This window comes from Marmota flaviventris, chromosome 2 (assembly GCF_047511675.1).
Source record: "Marmota flaviventris isolate mMarFla1 chromosome 2, mMarFla1.hap1, whole genome shotgun sequence".
Classification (NCBI taxonomy): domain Eukaryota; kingdom Metazoa; phylum Chordata; class Mammalia; order Rodentia; family Sciuridae; genus Marmota; species Marmota flaviventris.
The window spans coordinates 200,454,982-200,477,503 of NC_092499.1; the positions used below are offsets into that span (position 1 = coordinate 200,454,982).

Here is a 22,522-nt window from a genome sequence, read left to right on the forward strand (position 1 = left end):
ATATTTGCTTTTTTGAATTATAACTTTGAATTCCACAGTATATTTTACATTCTCCACTTAGACTAGCTATATTTCAAAAGCTAAATATATATGGCTAATGGCTACTTTATTAGAAAGCGTAGTCCATGGAACAAATCTATTTCTTGTTTGTATCTTGACTATATATTATCCCAGCCTGTTTTTCTGGCTCTCAAAATTCCATGAGTGACTTGATATTCAATAATTGTGCTTCAAAAGAAAAAATCCCCAAAAAATCTATATCATAGAAAAATTCAAATGCATTAAATTCAAAAATAAAAATAAAAACAAACAATAGAAGAAAAACTAGAAGAATGTCTCATCTACTAGTGAGAGAGACCTTCTTGAGACACAAAAATTAAAAACTACAAAAGCAAAGATAGACATTATAATCATACCAAGACAACACATTAAAGGAAAAGTATGAGGTAAAACTAGTTCAAAGATTCTGATCTGATGAGGGCCAAATATAGATAATAGATAACAGAAAAAGGTTAGTACTCCTGTTATTCACTTATGTTAATATTCAAAACTTTTACTATATTATTTGATTAAACAGATAGTGCAAATATATAGTTGGAAATGTTAACTGAACAAGAGAGACTTATTTAGTCATCAGAACTTATTTAATGCCACATCTCCTGACTGTCAACCTACAAAAGAAGTCTATGATGCTGACCAGCTATCTACTTGTTAATGTATTCCCCTGGTAATAAGGTTTCAATCGATATCTGATTCCTAAATGTTTTAAATACATGTAATGTTTCTTCATCAAAGAGAGCATTGGTATTCCCTTCTCCCAAATGCACAAGGGTAACAACCCAATCACTAGGTTTCTTAAAAAAAAAAAAAAGAGGAAAAACTAGAAGTTCAAAACTGTGTTTATTTCAATTAAATGTAACAACAATATTGTCTGTTTTAAAATGTAACTAGTTTGTCAAAACCTCATAGAGAACTGTGGAATAAATAATTGAATTTATGTTGATTTGTCTCTAGGCTCAGAAATCATCTTCTCCATCCTCCCTCCCAGTATCAAAGGATTAAACTTCAGAAGTAACCAAAGCAGCTTCCATTCAAGAATCTGCTGGGGGAGTATCCAGCAAAGAAAAGTATAAGTTGAGGGAGGAACCTGCACTAAAAGAAGGTTTTACAAACCTCAGACACTCCACAAGAGGTAGCAGCAGTTAGCTTCTGTGATACTACAAAGAAAATGTTTGCTATACTACTATATTAATTTCCAAGAGCTACCTTAACAAAGCATGAATAACTCAATGACTTAGAACACCAGGAATTTATTATCTCAGAACTAGAAACTAAGAGTCTGAAAAAAAAATCAAGATGGGAGTAAGACCATACTCCCTTTGATGATACCCAGGGAAGGATCCTTCCTTACCTGTTCCAGCTTCTGGTAGCATGTCTTAACCTGTGGGAGCATAGTTCCAACCGTGGACTCCTTTTGTTGCATAGTTTTCTCCCTTTTTACTCTTCCAAGAGCCTTCTTTCTATGCCTATTTGTGGACATATTTCCCCTTTTTATAAGGACACCTGTCATGACCTTATCTTAACTCAGTAATGCAAAAACCCTATTTCCAAATAAGGCCACAATCTGAGATATTAGGAGTAAAAACTTTAACATATTTTATTGAGGGGAAACAATTTAACACAAAATAGTCACTAATTAAAACCGACACTTAATTCCACACTGGAGTGCCAGAAATATGGGATTCAAACAAAAAATAGGCCAGGTGCGGTGGCGTACGCCTGTAATTCCAATGGCTCAGGAGGCTGAGGCAGGAGGATTGTTAAGAGCCAAGTATATGATGCATGGCATTTTTGGTTGAAAGGTGATGCCAGCTAGCCATTGAGATGATATGATTATGTTAAGATTTGCATTCATATGGATATTGGACTCCTGCTGTTCACCTTGGCCTGCTATGGGACTCCTGGAGAGTTCCCATTGGTTGGGGAAGTACAGTAGGAGGGAGTTCCGGGGAAGGAACTTCCTCTGGGTGTACGGGGAGAACGCCGTGGGTGGATCGGCGATCTTCCCGGGGGCGTACAGAACATTGGCGGCAGTTTCAAAAAATAAAGTTTGTTCCTGCTTGAGTGGCTCGTGATTTTGTGCCCAGCCAGACTGCAGCATTTGGCGGCCCGTACGGGGAACGCCTGAAGCTTGGAGGTGAGTAAAATTGCTCGCCCCTGAGGGAAGGCGACAAAATGGGTGACCATTTCAAAAACAATGTGTTCTTGTTTTGATTTATCTTGTTTTTGTTTCAAGCTGCCTATCCCTAGAATTTTCTCAGGCAAACTGGGAAAAATGGTTGGCTCAAGGTTTGAAGTTGTTTGGCCCTGAGAAAGAGAAAATTGATACAACTATTCTTTGTTCTGTTTTTGTTTCATTCTGTTTCGGTTTTGTTTTATGCTATCTTATTGGGTTGCGTTACCTTTATAGTAGATTAGAAACTAGTAAAAAACAAACCGAAAAATTGTTAAGTAAATTGTTAGAGGTCCAGACTATGGTAGAAAACATGTTAGGTCAAGCAAAAGAGAAGGTCTCTCGAGCTAGTCAGACAGAGGAAAATTTGAAGAAAGAAAGCTCGTGATTTTGTGCCCAGCCAGACTGCGGCAGAGGATTGCGAGTTCAAAGACAGCCTCAGCAAAAGTGAGGCACTAAGCAACTCGGTGAGAGTTTTTTTTTTTTTTTTTCTCTAAATAAAATACAAAACAGGGGTGGGAATGTGGTTCAGTGGTTGAGTGTACCCGAGTTCAATCCCCAGTTCAAAAAAAAAAAAAGCATGAATAAAAGTTGAGATTCTGAATATAAGAAACCTCATTTAAGATCTAGTAACTAGGGTACTCCCCTATGTATGATGGTAATGCCCCTAGAGAGTAATTTATGCATAGAAATTTTCCTTAAATGTGATGCCAATTTTTTTCCATTTCAGTTAAAGAAGTCAGATTCTTGATAACTGATGGAGATGAGCTGGTCTTTTGGAGAGTCTAAGATCATCATTTCTGGATGCTCTCTTCCCTCAACCCCATACTACTGAGATTCTTTTGAATCATTCTTTGGCAACACTAAACACTAGGTAATGAAAATACCATTTTTCCCCCTGAAATAACTGCACCAGGAGCCAAGCACTGGCCATTTTTCTACATCAAATAGGGCTAGTATTATACTACACATATATGTCCTGTAAATTTTTAAATGCTTTCAAAGGGACTATATATCAGAAATTTGGCATTGAGCTAATATATACTTTCTGAAAATCTAGAACTAGCACTTCTCTTCCGTGAAAGGCAGCTATGAAAGTTGATATCCTGAACAAAATAAGATACTGTAGATGGATATTTGGGACTTAAGAATTTTGTCTACAAAGACTTTTTAATTCAAAAGTACCAGAAAATTAGATTTTAAACTTTTAATTCTTTTGGTCCTTGGGCTTTGACTTGCAGAAGATTTCAATCTTTAAATTTTAAAGTTCTTAAACTTCCTACAATAGAAGGACTTTATATTCAAATGTGGAGAATCTAGTCTACTGGTACTTTACTACTGAGACATCTTTATGCATTTTACTTTAAGTGCTCTTACAAATTTTTTTGTTCTATATAGCATATCAGAGGATCTACAATATATCTTGACATAATTTCAAATGGGAAGCAGACTAGGGAATTAAATTTTGCCTCAGATACAAAATAGTACTAGATTTGAATTAATTTATTCAAATCTAGTACCTCTAGAGCCAACATCTAAACTTCTCCTCCAGTTCAAACATGATTCACAAAAGGGGGAAGTGGCCTTATCAAGGAGGGAACAAAATTGTCTAGATAAATCTCTGAAATAATTAAGTAAACAAAAAGTTGGAAACCTTTTCCCTAATCCTAGTTTCTGTGAGAAATGACTGGCCTCTTTCTCGTATCACCTCTGATGATCTGTAATTATTTATTTGGTTGGTAAATTCTGAATGGATAATGAACCAGACTCTGCTCACCCCCACACTTAATTGTACATGGGAACTCTTCAGTTTCATGTTGTATTCAGTTTTGTTCTTTCAGGAAATTTGACTTTGTGAGAAACTCAGCACCTTGTTTTGTCCTCTCTTTCCTCTAGAGTAAGCCTCCTTTCTGTTCCAGGGTGTAAGGTGGGAGATACAGGGCAGGAAAAATCTATCTAACCTGCTGTATTTCAGATAGTAAATTCCTTAATTCTGGAGCTTAGTATTCACAAATTTATTACACCAACATCCTAAACCCCAATTCACCAAACTTTCATTTAACCTTTTTGGCTAGTTAAGTTTCTGCAGAAAACCAAAAAAAAAAAAAAAGTGCTTTTTGAGAAATTCCAATAAGGCTCACCACAAATATCCAAATAGCAGCAATAGTAAAAAAAAAAAAAATAGAAAATTTTAGATATATAAAACTAAATTGAAGAAGTTAATGAAAAATAAACAAGATACATAAGATGTTAATATATTAAGTACGTTAATAAAAGATATGAATATATGGAATTATTCCCATTCATTAATGTGAGAACTTAACATTAGAGATCTATTAATTCTTCCCTAAAATGAATCTGAATTCCAAACTTCAAAGTAATTCCAATAAAAACAAAAAATTATATTTTTGCAACTTTGTTCTTTAGATTCAAATGCATACCCAATTACATATTGGAAGATTACATATGAGCAAGATGGTTTTGAAAAATCAGAGAGGAAAACAAAATAAGTTAGACACACATTGGTATTGAGAAAATTGAATCACCATGTGAAAAAATAAAATCATAACTGTATTCCTCTATTCACAAAGATAAACTGTAGATGAATTAAACTATTAAAATGTAAAAAAACCCAAATGTTTTAAACTATTCAGATAAAATTCAGGAGAATAGTTCAATGACCTTGCAATAGGGAAGAATTGAAGACCTCAAAATCACAAAGTATAATACATTTGAACTTTTTGTACATTATTTTCTATAAAAGAGGCAGCATATTATGAAAAGTTCTGCAATGTAATGACAGTTTAAAGATTAATATCAAAATAATTACAAAGAATTTACAAACCAAGACAAAAACAATAATCCAATAGAAAAGTAGAGGAGATTAAATAAGGACAAGTAACTCAGAAAAAAAGAAACTAATAAAAAAATGAAAAGATGCTACTTGCATAGTAATCAGAAATGATAATTAAAACAATATCCTCCATCCACTATATTGGCAAAAACAGGAATTAGAAGAAGAAACTGAAATACCAAGTCTTAATGAAAATATGGAAGTTAGGAAAGCATGGGAGTAAATGACTACATTTTGTAAAAAATGTTTCATGGCATTTCATAAAAATTCAAATTTGTTTAACTATAGTAGTTATACTTCTAATCTCCTACCTTAGTAAAACTCAAAAGTAAAAAGGGAGAATAAAAATATTATTGAAGTGTTACTTCTAATAGCAAGAAATTGCAATCTGCCTGTATGTCAATGTAGCAGGGGAAGGGTTATATAAACAGACGTGATGTGGTATAGTGGTGGTATTTAGGACGTGATGCATCTCAAACACAATATAGGATAAAAACAAATCTACAGAATAAGACATACTGAGACAATGTCTACGTAAAATTAAAAGTATAATAAAAGGCTATATACTCTTATAGATGTGTGTTCATTTGTGATAAAAACTGAGGATAGAATACAGTAGTGCCTAGACCTAGACATGATTCCATACTGATAATACAATGGCTCAAATTAACCCAGCTCTTTTGCCTAAGGTTCAGCATATATCCATATAGTATATGCTTTCAATCACCACAATCCTTGGGACAGGCAAAAAGGGACCCAGCCTCCCTCTCCTCTTTCCCTGTTCTCTCCCATTAAAGAGCACACAAACATCTCTATTCACTTAGATCCACTACTGAGTACCAACTGAGCAAATTCTATAACCACATTCACTCATAAATCACACCTTTCAGACCCAGAGAAACACTTCTCTTGCCTATGCCTTTGAAAGAAAAGTGCAATTAAATGCACTGCTTTCTTTAAGTATTATAAATCTTCTATAATAAAAACAATTCAAGAAGTGCAAGAGGGAATGGAAACCTACAGCTGAACATAAGGAAGGTTGCAGGTTGGGATAGCTATGACATTTTAGTCTCTGCTTCAGAACAAAGGTAGCATTTGTGCAACTCAAGTGCTTAGGTAAGAAAAAAAAAAGACATTAATTGTCAAATCCTTCCTCTGGCAGAGTAAGACTAATAGATTCTTGCATAATGAATTATTTCCTAGTGGTGCCAAATGGCCATTTTCTTGTATTCTAATTGTGGCTCTGGAAATATCAGCAAATTAGTGAACAATAGTTTGTAACAGTTGCACATGGTAACCAAAACATTTTGTAGCACTATGCAATTCATATTTAATGCCCGATTTGCAGATTTGCAGACCTAGAAGAACTTCATGAACATAATATGGACTCTTTACAATGGCAGTGTGAACTTTAGGAAAAGTTGAATCTCCAAAGGTCCCAAGTTGCTAACTGGACCTAAAATTCAGTATAAAGCCTGACAGCCATTCACTGATTCTACTCTGTGTTTCTGTAAGTATCACTAGCTAAACTTTGAAGTCCAGGGTCTGTTCCTGTTCCAACTGCCCAGATTAAAGCCTCCCCAATCTCCAAAGACCTGACCAATGAACTATGACCTACAGTCATATATAAACATCAACCAATCAGGAATAGAAATGCTAGGAATGCTAACCATGCTTGCACCCCCCTCATTTGTGGTTCCTCTATATAAGCCAGCCTATTCCTTTGGGGGCATATTCCTTTTGTACCCAAAGTTGCCTCTTCCTGGTTTGCAAACTCTTTTTTTAAGCCTCCCTTTTAATTTTAAATTATTTCCTAGTGCATTTTTGTTGACAGCAGTTAGCCGGCCAACAACAATTAGAATGGTAAGTTTATCGTTACAAAAAAAATAGTAAGATTCAGTTATTAAAAAATCTAAAATTCGGTGGTCAATCTTTAGAATAACTCAAATTTGTTTACGTTCTGAATATATTTGCATTTTGTTTTAATCCTTAGATCATTACTGTCAACAGAACATAAAATAAGTAGAAAAGGTCTCGATTATGATACAGTGAAATGCATGGGATGTTTATATTTACATACATCTTTCTAACAGCACTGAAGAATTATGGCCAAGAGGCACATTAATAAGGTGGTTTTAATTTCTAGCAATTTTTTCAGAAGGAGATCAATGAAAGAAAAAGGAAAAATAATTTTTATATTGGTAGATAATTTTTTTAAGAAAAAGAAACTAATAACACAGTTTCACATTCCCCCCCAAGGATCAATGAGTAAAGACTGCAGTCCTGCCGGTAGCTTTACCAGGTACTCTATCAAAGAAGTGGAACATCTGCAAATAAAAGGGAAATCTAACTCTAGAAGCAAACAGAATCAGAGCATATATATTCTACCACTCCAATAAACAACAGGAAGGACTGGGGGCACAGAACAACCTGGGAAATCAAGCACAGCTTGTTTCAAGAACAGGGTCATGCGCACAGGGGCTGTGCCAGCGGGCCGCGAGGCCAAGGCGGCGCGCATGCGCAGCGCAACAAGGCGCTTGGGACCCAGGAGCGCGGGCCACCGCGAGAGGGCGGCGATGAGGCACACCTTCCCCACCACGACGACAGTGTCCACCCCGACTACTGCAGGGCACACACGTGGCCTGGAGGTGGATTCCGACACCGGCCGTGCTGCGGCCCTCTGCCCGGCCTAGGCGCCCACTGCACGCACGCGCCCGCAGCCGTTACCACAGCAGCTGGCCTCAACCGTGGGGACCGCTGGCCTCAACCGTGGGGACCGCCGGCCCGAAGCAGGACTCTCCGCCCCCGCCCTGCCGTCAAGGAGGCCCACCCCGGCACCTGCTCACTCTGCTGGCCGAGCAGGACTCTGCGTCCTGTCCTGGAGCCGTCGCTACCGCCGCCGCTACCGCCACCGCCGGGCGTCGAGTCTTCACCCCTCAAAAACCGCCGGGCACGTCAGGCGGTTGACGAAAGGCGGGAGGAGCCCCTCCAATTGGCACCGGCGGTCAGCAGCTCAGCCAATCCGTGCCGGCTGGCCGAGCCCCGCCCCTCCACTCTCGCCTCTGGGGTCTCCCAGGCCGGCCCTGAGGATAGAGGCCGGGGAGGCTTCCTCTGCTCCGCCAATGGTGTGCGTCGGCCGGAGGGACCAGCAGGGGGCGCAGCGCAGCTGACCGGCCGCCCAAGCCCTGCCTGGCGTGGGACGGGGCCGCTTGAGGGCGCTAAGCGCTCGCGTCAGCCCCGCCCCGGGCGCCGCTGGCGTCTGCTGGGCTCTGGGCCGCCCCAGCTTTGCCTGGGAACACACAGCCCGCGGCCAGCCAGGCTGGCTGCTGCGAGGCCGGTGGCCAGGCACTGGGTACGGATTCCCCGCCTCCAACTCATCCTGCCCCGGGACCTGCGTGCACGCTCCCTGCTTCCCTCCTACCAGCAAGTGCTGCAGCCCCAGCCTGTAGGCAGCTGTCTGTGCTGGGTAACCGTCCGCGTGGGAATGCCGTGGCCGAGTGGCACGTGCGCCAGGGCAGAACTTAACAAGGTATTTCAGTAGCAATCTATCTAGAAGGCAACACTTGTTTTAACATATTGTATTAGGCGGCGGGAGTGCAGCTCAGAGTGCACACGCTCAGCCTGCAGGATGTCCTGTGTTGGATAACCAGCACCCCTCCAACACACACAGATAACATTTATATACGTAAACACAAACACACACACACACCGTCCCCCTATGTATAAAATTAAGATTTAAACATACAGTGGAAAGCACTTGAAAAAGTAAACGCAAGGGAATAAAAACTGAGGACCAAAGCAGATCAAATCACATAGGATAATATAAATTATAAAGCATTTTAAATATTTTGTAGCCTTTTTTGTTGATACTGGGGATTAAACCCAGGGGCATACTTTAGCACTAAGCTACATCCACAGGCCCTTTTAGTTTTTGTTCTTGAATTTTGAAGAAGGGTGCAAACTGCTTAGGGCCTCGAGGTTGTGATCCTCCTGCCTCAAGTCTCCCAAGTGGCTGGGATTACAGGAATGAACCACCATGCCCACCAAGCATTTTAAATATTTTTTAGGTAGAATTACAAACTGCCTGACAATTTTGTAAATGCTACGTTGAACTTAATTTTGAGATCTTAACCTGTAAATTCAGTGTACAAAATACATAGGTAATCTAGAGGGATTTGGAGGTGTTTTATAAAATCAAAGTTCTCATGTTTTTGAATTCTTTACACAATTTAGTGTTAATAACATATACGTATTATGCATAATGTAAACTCGGTGTGCCTCAACCTCCTGACCTGACAGAATTTCATAACAATCTTCACATCTAATTTTCCCCTAATAGATTTAACATCCTTCATGATGGAGTAGTGAATGCACAGGAATTTTACTAATACACTAAAAATGAAGAGTAGTGATTTTCATCTTCCCTTTTTAGTAAATATCAATAAAGTACAATGTGGAAGAAAAATCTTATTTGTATTTTTTTTAAATGTTTTAGATTATGGTGTTTGAAGGAAAACCTTATCAAAATTTGGCTTCCGTGTTAGCTTTTCCTTGCTGTGATCAAAATACCTAAGTTCAATTTAGAAAAGTTTATTTTTACTCACCTTTTCCAAGGTTCACTTCATGGTGGGCAGACTCCATCACTTTGGGCCTGAGTGGAGGCAGAACACCAGGGCAGAAAGGCAGGACAAAGGAAAGCTGCTCCTGTGGCGGCCAGGAGCGGAGTGGGAGGAACCAGGGGGAGGAGACATAATCCCAAGGGCCCCCTCCAGTGACCCACCTCTTCTAGGCATGCCCCACCTGCCTAGTTACCAGTTCGAGTTATTAATCCAGCAAATGGATCAATCAACTGATGAGATTACATTTCTCATAATCTAGTTGTTCCACTTCCTGCATTAACACAGCTTTCAGGTGGCACCTCATATCCAAATTGTAACAGCATTTTTTCCCTGCACTGCAGAAGGTTGAACCCAGGGCCTGTGTATGCTAGGTAAATAACCAACTGCTGAGCTACCTCCACAGCCCCTTTTAATTAAATTTAACAAGCACTTATTGGAAACATTCTGGATGCCATATCACAATGGCCAAAAGAACAAGGAGCTTGTTGTAAGTTTGAAGGCTGAATTGACTACTTACCAGCTGTGGGATGTTAGGTGAATTACTTAAACCTCTTTGAACTTTGGTCACCTCAGCTAACAGAATGGGCATATATATTATCAACCAGGTAGCATATTTTGCAGAATTAACTGAAATCAAATAAAGCACCCATTATTTTGCCTAAACAGTTAAAAAAAGGACAAAATAAATGTTTCATTTCCAACAAGGGCAAGGCTTTGTATTTAACAGGATCACACACTGGTGGAAGGGCAGACAGGTACAATTCCATGCACAGGATAAGTGCTGTAAGTAGAATAATTAGCACTCCCCAGGTTCCTTAGAGCTTTCTTCATATGTAATGTTAACCTGGCATAAACTTTCAGTTTTTCAAAAGCATATACAACTCTGTTGCTGAAGGTGAGGTGCAACATATATTTTTTTTTAAACTAAGACCCTACATTTATCAGTGCTGTGAAAAGGATAAAACTTATGCATGAAATGATTTAAACAATGAAGTTTCTAAACCTTTGTTTTCTGTGATTAGACCACAAAAAATTCCACTTAAATAGAGCACACAGACATTTTTGCACATAATACTTTAATACTTCAGTAAAATCATTTTCATTGCATTACATTATAATACGTTTGGGGAGACAACCCAGCAATTGCACGATCCACTACAAGCTTTTAACATCTAAGCAATATAGCTTTGACTAAGGTCTGAAAACTCTTGAGCTGTCTATTGAAGCTTTAAAGTTTCAAAATGTTACTTTTTTAAAAGGCACCTTAAGGTTCTCTTAATTTTGATGATATAACTATTTTATGACCAGAATCCTTCTGTCAAGTGACTTTCACATAGATGAAAGATACTTTACATGCCTTTAGACAACCCATTTGGCAGCTCTCACTTGTACCTGAATAGTAGGGACAATTGTCTTGCACTCTGGGCTGGGGCCCATAGGCAGAGCAGCCAAGGCCCTCCCACACTTGCTGACCTAATTGGATGGTTTGTTAAGCAGCAGGAGATGCACCAGGGCTTCCCTGTCTTGCATGCCAATGTAGTTCACAGCCCTAACAGGCAAAGAGTGTGCAATTTAATCACAAGATTTTAAATCAAGATTTGGTGTTCTTAGATCAAAAGTTACCAAAGAAGGTCATTGTTCTTGGCACTTTAAAAAGACAAAGGTTGCAATTATCAAAAACAAACTAGTTAAAAGGTAAAATGCATCTTTTCAATACTGATTAGACAAGTGTCAACAGGTATTCAAAAATTTAAGCATTACTCCTGGTGACAGCCATCACAAAATCAACCACACTGGCTTCAGCTGTATCACATGGGTCCCATATTGGAGGTTCTGTCCATCTCAGCTGGGGTTTCATGCATCAATTCTAGCACCTGCTGTCTGAAAGACCACCACTCAGCACCAAAAGAACTCCTCAGCCTCTCCACGGGAGTAGCAGATAACTCTGGAGCAGTGGGCTTGACTACTTAGTTGGAGGTGTTTTTTTTTTTTTTTTTTAAAGCATTTAACATTTAAAAACTGGGAAACAAGTCCAGAAAATGTTAAAAATTTCTCCTATCTGAAGGCACAAAGAATAAAGTTGCAGGTAGCTGATAAAAATCTCACATAAGTACAATTTAAAATAACTCAGAAGTATAAAATTTGTGAATTATTTTTCCTCAAGGGCTCTAGCTAATGCTGAAAACACCTTCTAGTTCCACTTGGTAACTGGACTTGGAAAAGACAAATCCTGGAATTTTCTGATGCTTAAAAGGAAATTATAGTCACCTTCATTGTCAAAAAAGTAATTACAAAGGGCATGTTGCTTGAAATTCTACAGTCACCTGAAAATTGAAATAACTTAAGGCAAGATTTCTTAAAATGTTTAGGTAGTTTCAAACCCAAACAGGAGGGCCCAAGAGATAATGTGCAGACACACAATTACCAAACAAGAAAAGAGCAGGATGGGAGAGGAGGGCGGGCAGAGGAAAGGCTGTTGCCGGTGGCAGCCTCCACATTCTCCTCAGCTGTTGGTTGGGGAGAGACACTGCCGAAGCCCAGTGATGGCTGGTAAGGCAGAGGTCTCTGCCTATTAATAGTTGCCACTGCTAGAAGGCTACAGGCATTGGCAAGCAAATGAGGTCTCAGATTTTCCTTGTCCCAGGGCAGGAATGCCTCCAGGGACCATAATGCAGGTCACACTGCACATTTTGTTTACAATGGGCACAAACACACAACAGGACTTTAAGCTTATTAAATTCAGAATATTCCTGAGAAGGTATCAGCTATGGGCCTAAGGTCCCAACATCACAATAACAAATATCAGCTAGTTCAGGGACACATTCCAGACACATGCAAAAGGCCTTCCTAGCAGCAGGTGGGTCTTTCCCCAAAACCTTGCCTGGGTCCTCTCCAGAGAGGCACACACTCCCATGCACCTACCCTCCCAGGACCCTCCCCCAACACACTCCACAACCGAGTTGGCCTGCTGGCTACGTGAGGCTACTCATTAGACAACGTGACAAGGAAATTTCATGTAGAAGGCAGGAAGGGCCACTGTCAAGATACCTTGAAAAGGAAATGAGTTCAGAACTTGGGGGTGCGGAAGGGTAGGTGAACCCACCAAGAAGTGGCCACCCAGTCAGGAAAGACCTGCAGACCAGCATCTCAGAGCTCCAGGTACCCTGACCGCTGCTCAGATGAAGTGGATCCAGCTCTCTTCACACTCCCCACGTGGCATGTGCAGAGCGTGGTTGCGACATGTGAGGCTGTAGTCACGGCTGTCGTTGTTGTCCCAGTACTCAGCACCGGCCACTCGGTAGCGAAGGGCGAAGTGCACACGGGATCCAAGCTCTAGCAGGAAGGGTGGCACCGGGAAACCGAAGGCAAAGACGTCCTCCGTGCCTTCAGAGCCTGCCGGCCCGCGCCACCGCGCCACCGCTTCGTGCGCATTGCGCCAGCTGGAGAAGGTGTAGCGCACGGCCACTTGCTTCTCGAAGGCCACGTTGCGCACGCGCACCGTACCACTGATGCCCAGATCCGAGCAGGTGACCCGCTCCAGGCACACGAGCTGGCGCTGCAGACGCTCGCCGAAGTCAGCGGCCTCGACAGGCGGTGGGAAATCTGGCACCAGGCACCGCAGAGTGAACTCCAGGTCCTGGCTGCTGCAGCACAGGTCCGAGTTGATGGCTAGCCGTGACAGCACGTGCAGCGGCACTGACGGGTCATCTCCCGCATTAAACACCTTGACCTGGGCCAGCTCCAGGCCCAGAGCATCTGCGAAGCGCACGCGGAGCTGCCGGCTGCAGCCTGGCCGACACGCAGCGCCCTGCGCACCCGAGGCCTTCGGGCGGCGCTCTGGGGAGCTGGGCAGTGAGCGCGCTCGCCTCAGGATGATGGGCCGCAGCTGGGGGTCGCAGCCCATGGGGGCGGGGGCCAGCGGCGCGCGGCCCGGGCTCTCCGGGGGCCTACAGGGCCTTGGCTCCGGGGCTGCGCCCCTGTCCAGGTCCGATAGGCAGCTGAGGCTCCGGGGAGCAGACTTCCGGAACCCCAAGGCTGGCGGTAGGATGGTAGAGCCTGGGCCTCTGGACATGGCGCAGCCGTCGGTCCGGCGGTGGGAGTCAGAACCGCGGGGCAATCTTACCACTCCTAGCCGGCTTCCTCCGTGTCCCCAGTCCTGTTCCGAAGCCACTGGGTGTCCGCCGGATCTGCAACCTTGCAGGGGACCCTGAGCCCGCCACGCCCTCCCCTCAAGTCCTCACCTTAGGTCCTCCGCTTCTCCCAAGGAGCGGGGGGGGGGGGGGGGGGGGAAGCACCAAGTATTTTCCAGGGCGCCGAGTGCTTCTCTGGTGGAGCTGCTCGGGCCACCCCGAGAGGGCAGGGCGCACCTCCTCTCGCTCAGCTGGGCTTACGGGAAGGGCGCGCCGCCGAAGGCGCCTCCCACCTCCCCGTCCGTGGATTTCTTATAGGGCTGCAACTCCAGCGGGCTCAACTTCCCGGGGCGCCTCCGCCCCGCCCCTCGTGACGCCGCCGCGGGCGGGCCCCGCCGGCCCAGCGCCTCCGAGCCCCGCGCCCGCGCCTGCCGCAGCGCGCCGCAGTCCGTCCCCCGCGCGGCGCTGGAGCCAGTGTGCTGCGGCCTCGTCACGTGCCCCCAGCGGCCGAGGAATAGGTCTGATCAATTTCTGTCCGCGTCTGCCTAGGCTGTGCGCCTATCGATCATATTGGTGTCTGCACAAACCCAGGAGGAGGAAGGTGCACGCTGCAGGTCCTCGGATTTCGGGGTTCGTGGGGGTGGGGCGAGGGAGGGCAGAACCCAGCCTGGCCAGGAGCCGGTCGGGGGCTTAGTGTCCAACCAGCCAGCTCTTTGGACGTGTGCCTGCAGCCTGTACCCGCGGCCAGACCGAGGGAGCCTCGCTGCGTAGAGAAGCGTCATGCTCACACGTCCCCACAATCCTTTGCCCGTCCAATGGCCAGCGGGTTCCCTGGGGTGGGGGTGGGGACCGCTCCTGCCTGGGATCACCTCCAGAGGAAGACCCGGGATGGGGGTTAATGCCCTGTGATGAATTGTGCAGCTGTCCCATGCCTGGGGAGCATTTTTGTCGCCTGAATCTCTGACTTTTGGTTTCCTTTCTATGCAAGGAACCACGGGAAGATGGGAGTTTGTTTTTGCTTGCTTAGGACCCTGCAGGCTTTCCTTTCTTCCAGGCACTTCTGGCAGGAAATAGGCAGCTCTTGGTGTGAAGCTTGTCCTGTGGAGTGAAAGGGAGAGGGTGCAAGAGCACTTTGTGGAGAGCAGTTTGGGTCAAGCAGAGAACATTGTCTACACCTCAGAGTTCAAGCCTGCTGAGTGTGGTGTGGTCAATTAACTGCGAGAGCCCATATGTGATTCCTGTTACCATCATATGTGAACCAACTAAAAAGGTCCACATGGTCATGATAAAGAAGTACAATAACGTTTTTTAAAATGAAAAAAATGATTTTAAAACGTATAGGAACGTTTCTTTCTGAACTGTTCCCAACATCTGTCATTTCCCTCTTTTCCACTTCACAGAGACAGGGGTGTTATGGGAGAGAAGTATTCAGTTTCTGATGAGCCCACCGCATTGGCCTCTCAAAAGAAGAGGAGTAACCAGGGCCTGGTTTGAGTGACTGAAGTTTCAGAAGGGAAGACATCGTAGGGGAGGCAGAAGAACTCAGGGAGTTGCCTCACTAGAGTTTAGGCTCCATGGGAAGAGGAGTTGTGGGCCATTTCTAGGCACTCCTGAAATTTTTTGTTGAATGAGCGAATGAGTATATGTGGGAGCTTTGGAGTAGACTTGACTTTAGTTAGCATCACAGATTTCCTCAACAATGCATTATTTTCAAGGAGGTTGTGTGTGTGTGTGTGTGTGTGCGCGCGCATGCACGCGCGTGTTCATGCATGTGCATACACAGAAGTAGAGAAAGAATCCAGTCATGGCCTTGATACTAGTGTGGTCTTGTATCTACTGTCCACTGTGTGTGTGTGGGGGGGGCTGAAAAGACTAAACTGGAAACATATGACTATATACCCCTCTAATCTTTCACAATTCAGAATATATGTTACAGTGCTTTGCAAATACTAAAAAATAAACGAGAAAAAATGACCCAATACTGGCGATAGGACCATTTGCAATCAATACTTACTGTCAGTTTGCTGTTGCTTCTAGTTCCGGTAGTGGTGAATTCTTTCCAAACATAAGAGGAATAAAGAAGTCACCTCCCCAGCTGTCATCATCTTCCAACAGATTGAGCAAGAATAGTTTGAGCAGTGCAGAAAAGGTGATGTAAACTTTAAGGGACAGTCCTGTTTTTTTTTTTTTTTTTCCTTTTTGTGTATTTTCATGTATGTGTGTACATATCTGTGTTCACAGTATTTATTACTGAATATCTCTTTTTAGACAGTTCATCAAACCCTAGATGATGGTCTGCCATGTGAATTTCTCAAGAAAAGGAATAGGGTGAATGAATGTGATCAGAAAAGCAGGTAAATAGTTTTCATATAATTGCTTTATCTTGCAAAAGGCATGTTGCCTCAGTTCTCCAGATTGAATATGTGTCATTGGAAAAAATAGGTCTGAATAAGAAATACACATTCATATTTTTCACCTAACACAAACGAGTGGACAGAGTGGCGTTACTTGTCAGCTTGCACAGGGGAGGTTCTGGGCAGTGTCAGCAAGTCCCTCCATCACTTTGCTCCATTGGTTTCCTCTATATTAAAGGGCACTATCAATAGCTATCTTCTGGGGGTGCAGTTGACAGCTGGTTGTAAACCAAGGTTTTCAGTGTACTGGTTGTGGATTCAGAATGGTGGCAATCTTTCATTGCTTTCTCCATCACTCATATTTGTTGAGCATGTTGAGCTGATGGCCGTGATGTAAATACTCCATATTTATTAATGAAGGGTAACACATTCTTGGTATGGTTGAAATCCCTGGCAAATGAACCTCTTGAGTTTTCCAGGAAGTATAATTATCTCCCATTTCTGTTTTCTATCTTCTGTTACAGAAAAGTACTTACTTTGGTTAAATGCTCTATTCTTGATGAATAAATTGAAGTACAGGTATTTTCAACTCTGATGTGAGATTCTGCCTTGGAGCATATTACCCCAGGAAGAATCCAGTGCTACACTAGTAACACACACAATATTCTTTGTTTGCCTCTGCTTGCCATTCACAAGACAGCACTAACTCTATTTTTCGTTCATATTGAATTATAATGGCATCATATAATTTTATTTCTATTCTTTTAAATGTATCTTTCCTGAGCATGTTTCCTATATGGAAACAAACAAATGAGCTTTTAGTTTAAAGTATAGTTTTTATATGCTGTACTTTAACATATTCAGAGTTGAATTGGCTTAGAATCACTACCAGTGATTAAACAGTGTAAAATGTGCATTTTACATTATATTTACCTTTAACCTAAAATAAGTCTACAAAAGAAAGCTGTGGGTTTTATTTCTGAACATTTTTAAACTCTATTGACTATTAACAGACGAGATGGAGAGTCCTATAGCAGGTATTCTCCAGACCAATGTTGTTTAAAGCACACACGGTTGATCTAAAATTATGAAACAAGCACTTTGAGAATTGTGACTGTTTTTCTTAAATGCTAGCATTTGGTGTCGAACAGAATCCACACGGTACTTGGGCACAGGCAGTCCCTAATGTTTCCTGAGCAGATCACTATGCAGAGAATTTTCTGTAAAGCTACTGTTTCTGCAAGGATCCGGAGGCTCTAGGTTTTCTAAGGCCTAGCAATAGCTGAAAAGTATAGCCAGAGGATTCTTTTGGTTTCTCTAATCATAGCTCAATTAGACATTTTTTGGCTTTATGTGGTAAGAATTGCAGTTTTGTTTTTCACAGCAATACAAATGCTGGCCCATCTTGGAGCAAAGCCCAACAATCAAGGAAGTCTTCAGGAAAACGGCAGAGTAAATCCCAAGGACCCCATGTTTCCTCCCAGCTGAGAAGCAGCCTCCTGGGGGCCTCCGCCGGAGGCGAGCCCCAGGCCAGCACCCTGGGCTCTAGGTACAGAGAGGCCTCGGAGAGTACACTGTTTCTTCACTTCCAGTCCATGAAAATTATGAAGGAAGACGTGGAGGAGGACAGTGCGAGTGACCTGTCAGATTCAGAAAGAATTCCCATTCCTCCTTCTCCGCTCTCCCCTCCAGATCTCAAGCTTCGAGCTGAAGAAATCGATCCCATTGACTTTGACCTTCCCCCAGGTCAGGGCCACACCAAGCCGGAGTACCACTATCCTGACTTCCTTCCGTCCCCTTTCAACTCCTGGGACCTGCGGGATATGGCCCTGCTTCTGAACGCAGAGTGCAGAACCACGGATGTGCCCCGGGCCGGGGGACTCCTCGGGAAGTACATCGACAGACTCATCCAGCTCGAGTGGCTGCAGGACCAGACTGTGCAGTGTGAAAAGGCGAAGGCGGCCAAGGCAAGGCCTCCTGCTGCCCCTGGGACCTTGGGGGCGCTGAAGAGCCCTGGGAGAAGTAAGCTAATTGCTACTGCCCTGTCCAGGCCACTACCGTACCTCGAAGGGGCTTCAAAGTCAGGCCCTTCACAAAAGAAAGGTTGGCACCATGGAGAAGTTCACCCTTCCTATTACACCTTTGAGACTTCCCCCAGGTCCCCGGATGTACCGAGTAGCACTAGGTTATGTTCCCAGAAGCAAACCCCCGAGACAAGGACGGAAGAAAAGAAAAAGAGATCAAATAAGAGTAGCAAGCTGCAGCGCTGGGATGTGCCTTACAGTGACAGCAGCCCCAAGATGGAAACCAGTGGTAACATCCGGATTCCCAGACAGACAGCCATGATTCTGGACTCCGCAGACCCCTGCAAGAGCTCCAGAACACCAGCACATGCACACCTGAAGAAAAAGGGAAATACAAATAACTGTGGCCATGCCACTGTGCCCAGTGAGAAGAAACTCAAAGCAAATGGAGTAAAACAAAAGACATGCAAATTAAAATAATGATGATCTGCAAAGACTATAGACCTCAATACTGGAGCTCTTCCAAAATTACACTTTATGACTGACGGACAGCATTTTATGACTGACAGCTGAGTGGTTGATTGGCTCTTTAGTCCACCCCACCCCCCCAGTAGTGTTATTTTCAGTAGTCTGTGTCTTGCAGTGAGACTTTCTTTGCATTGACAGTCTTAGGCATCGAGAACCCTTTAGGTAAAAATTAACCAAAGTATGTGCCATATAAAGGGATCACATGGCAGTACTTGGGAAGAGTCAAGGAAACTTCTGGGTGGGACTGATAGGTTGGTGCCCCATTTCTTCTTGCATGTAAGCGTGTAAAACAGGGCAGACTGTTTGAAATGATGTGAAGTCCTAGCATTTGGAACAAGACACTCTCCTGCTTTTGCGTAAGCTCTTCAAGCAGAATTTGTATTCATTTTATTCCCAGAGAAGCCTCATTCCTTCTGGGTCAGGGAGTACACAGGTTTCTATTTTGAGCAGTCATTTGTCACTAAATTGCTCGCTCACTAGAGACAACGGCATCTGGAACTTCAGTACTTCTCTCTGACATGGGATTTTTTTTTAAAGGAATCATTGAATTTAGAGGCCATGGTGAAGTCCCATTTCTGAGTTTTCTAAACAGATTAAAAATAATTTGCAGATTTTCCAGTTGGAAAGCCAGGGGGTTGAAGCTTGATTTTCATTGTTTGCTGGGGCATGAACCTACTGTGTGGCGCCCAAGGGTTTCTGCTGTGGGAGGCTTCCCTGAAGGGAGTCCCCAGGAGCAGCCCCTCTTAGAAGCTGGGAAGGAAGGGCCTGCAATAGCTGAAAACTCATGGGACATGCTGCGTAGCAGTTACTAAATTACTGACTTGGGACCTAGATTCTGTTGTCCTTAGTCAAAAACAATGATCTGCTTCAGTTTGTAAGAGCAAGGTTTTACAATCTAGCCTGGGCGTGGGGGCGGGGAGGCCACAGGAAGTGCTGGAGGGAGGAGTGTAGATGAAGTCGCTGGATGTGTTTTCACCATCCAGATCTAGACTTGGTTTCCTGGCCCTTCTACAAGTATCTTCCTTCTCTGGAGTTAAGTGACATCTTGTTCCTATGGTTGTGCTGGGAACTTTCTGTTGATGTTTGTATCTTCAAGACCTTTGGTTGACAGATTCTTGATAGTGTGTTTTAATGACTGGACTGTGGTTGATTTTATCCCTTCAAACACAGTAGTGTTTGGTTTTTTTTTTTTTTGTTGTTGTTGTTTTGTTTTTACATCTGTGTTTCTGTCTTTTCTTCACCTTTGGGGCAAATGAAAAACTTGGCATGTCATATTTGAACATATAGTGGTTTACGAACTCTTATTGCAAATAGCACAAAGACAAGACACAATGTGCAGAGGTTAAATAATAAGATATCTTTTTAAAACGTGACTTTAATCATATGAAACAACAGAGGAAAATTTTATAATAGCCTTTTTTTCCTGACTTTTCGTGCAAGTCTTTGCAGATTCTTCACCTCGTGCGCCACCCCACTGGAAAAAGCATGCTGTATGCTACAGTCTTATGCCTGTTTATGCAACCCAACGATGTACGCGTAGTAGGCATTGCTCCCGTAGTCCTCAAATATGCGCTTAACCTTTCTCCTCAGTAGATGCATTGCATTGGAAAAGCAGCCCTTATTCTCCTTTCTGTGGTTCCTGAGTGGTGTCCCTTGTGCCCTGGCCTGCCCTGCTCCCTGTGAGCCCAGATCAGTCCACTACGTGTGGTTGGCACCCCTTGTCATTCTTTCTCTGCAAGATTTGTATTCAGCTCTTTATATAAAGTTTCAGGACCAATTAATATATGTAGTATAATATCACACACATGTGTATTTCTTATACGCACTGAGCATTCGTGCTAAGCCCCAGCCTTTCCTGAGGTGTGCTCTCCTGGGTATTTTCAGAGACCTAGAGTGGGTGAGGTGAAGCTCTTTCCTTTCCTGCCTCCCCTGTGTCTGAGCTGAGGATCATGTTGAATGAGGATGAAGCAATGCCTCCTGCATTCTTTCCCAGCTCTTTTAACTGGGAGATAGTCAGTTGCTTCCTCTGCTTCCTCCTATTCAGTCATATATTCAGACAGTTTTGAAAGCCAAAAAACTGTCTTTCCTTGTTTACTTTTTTTTGTTTTGCCTCAAGTTGGTTATTTTAACCAGTATTATTGGATCAGATCGGAGCTCCTAATGAAGAGTATTAAGATTTTTTCTTAAGGTCAGGTCTATTACAGTACTCACATAAGCACAATTTTAGTTTGATGATCTCTGATACACATATCCAACCCATCTCGATGCACTGACTGCTGCAGAAAAGAATCTTGGCACTTCCATGCCGATGGTGTTGGAAAGCTCAACTGTGAACTCACTCGGTTCATCAAATCCTGAATCTGGTGACAGAAGTCCTTGCGTTTTCAAGAAGTGCCTCTCATTTCCGAGGAGTTGTTTACATACACTTTGCGTTTAGACCAACTAAAATGATCTGAGGTCAAAACACTCCAAATGAGTGTGTGAAAAAATATTTCCAGCTTCCACTCAGTGGAAAAAGTTGTAGAAAAGCACAAAAATGGGCCACAAAAACCCATCAGATTGTTTAGAGTTGGACTATTTTCCAAATCTTTGAATGCCTAAAGGGGCTGAAGGTTTGTCAACAACTTGAAGCGAGTAGAATTGGTGGCCTGACAAATGTCGGGGAGATGCTGTCATTGGTCTGAAGATAGCTGCTAGCTACAAGGAGGAGGTGCATGGCGGTTCTTCAGCCATCTAGGCCACATCCCAGAGAGACCAGAATCGCTGCGTTACATGTATAAATGCCGTCTGTTTCCACTCTCCTTTTTTGCTCATTTACTCAAGTAGTTACATAAAAGTATGAAGCTCTTGGTGGTCCAGCATTTGAAGGTAACAGAGGCAGTATTTATCACTTATTTATGTACATGTTCAGGACACTATTTTAAATGGCCTGGAAATATTCAGCATGTTTCATTGGTATCATAATGATTGTATGTTTCGTTTTTGTACAGAACCAAATTCATGTAAGTTTTTGTGAACTCATATTTTTTTTCCTTCCTTGAGATCAATTAAACAGCAGAAAAATATATCTGGGCTTTTGGGGTGTGGTTTTGTCTAGCTCTATATGCTGTTTGGTTTCTAAGTTTGTCTTTATTTTCTCCTTGGTGATTTCCAAGAAGTGCTTCAGCTGGACTTCCATTCGATCCTATCCCCATACCGAGCGGTGACCTGACTAGCTTTCCGCTGCTGGGTCGGTGGGAGGAGCACCTCTCAAGTGGCGAGACCTTGGTATCCTTATCACCCAAAGATGTCGAGGAGTGTGGGAGAAGGGTGCAGATTTAGTGAGTGTGAAATTAAAGTGGCATGTGGTGGGATGAATCCCACCATAGTCCTCCTTGGCACAGACAACAGCAGATGGTTTGGGGCTGTTGCTATTTTACCATCATCCACAAGGGGGAGACTAAAGCTTTTTGGATGGGCATGGATTTGTCTGTCCTGTCAGTGCCTTCTGGTCAAGTAAGGAGGTTTGTCCGGGAATCAGAGAGAGAAAGAGAGAGAGAGAGAAGGAATGACTGCAGTCACAGACCAGGTGCTTTACTTAGCTCTGCTCTGCCTTCAGAAGAGAAACTGGTTTATTCTATGTAGTTAAGTGCTGTGGAGGATTCTCTTTCATTCACTGAACGGTCCCAGATCCTAAAAGACACCATATCTAGGGTAAAATAATGCTCAGCAAAGTCACAAAAATCACTAATTCATAAAAATATTCATAGAGACCCCTGTTTCATAAAACCTAATTTAAAT

The 22,522-nt window shown here is 43.1% G+C and overlaps 2 protein-coding genes across 2 annotated transcripts; one reads left to right on the forward strand and one right to left on the reverse strand.

Annotated features, from left to right (window-relative positions):
* Positions 1–10,765: 10,765 nt before the first annotated feature.
* Positions 10,766–14,584, reverse strand: Ppp1r3d (protein phosphatase 1 regulatory subunit 3D). The gene has a single exon (XM_027954368.2). The coding sequence runs from the start codon at positions 13,776–13,778 to the stop codon at positions 12,882–12,884; it is 897 nt and encodes a 298-aa protein (XP_027810169.2). The 5' UTR covers positions 13,779–14,584; the 3' UTR covers positions 10,766–12,881.
* Positions 13,777–21,809, forward strand: Fam217b (family with sequence similarity 217 member B). The gene is made up of 5 exons (XM_071607444.1): positions 13,777–13,791; positions 14,155–14,354; positions 15,874–15,985; positions 16,105–16,190; positions 17,575–21,809. The coding sequence occupies exons 1-5, from the start codon at positions 13,777–13,779 to the stop codon at positions 18,692–18,694; spliced, it is 1,533 nt and encodes a 510-aa protein (XP_071463545.1). The 3' UTR covers positions 18,695–21,809.
* The last annotated feature ends 713 nt before the right edge of the window (positions 21,810–22,522 follow it).

What these genes read in the sequence shown, in the direction of transcription:
- Fam217b (XM_071607444.1), top strand. An exon ending in GTTTGAGCAGTGCAGAAAAG is followed by an intron (nt 15,986 to 16,104) that starts GTGATGTAAACT and finishes ATCTCTTTTTAG; the next exon opens with ACAGTTCATCAAACCCTAGA. An exon ending in GAATGTGATCAGAAAAGCAG is followed by an intron (nt 16,191 to 17,574) that starts GTAAATAGTTTT and finishes TGTTTTTCACAG; the next exon opens with CAATACAAATGCTGGCCCAT.
- Ppp1r3d (XM_027954368.2), bottom strand. Translation starts at nt 13,778, where the DNA reads ATGTCCAGAGGCCCAGGCTCTACCATCCTACCGCCAGCCTTGGGGTTC.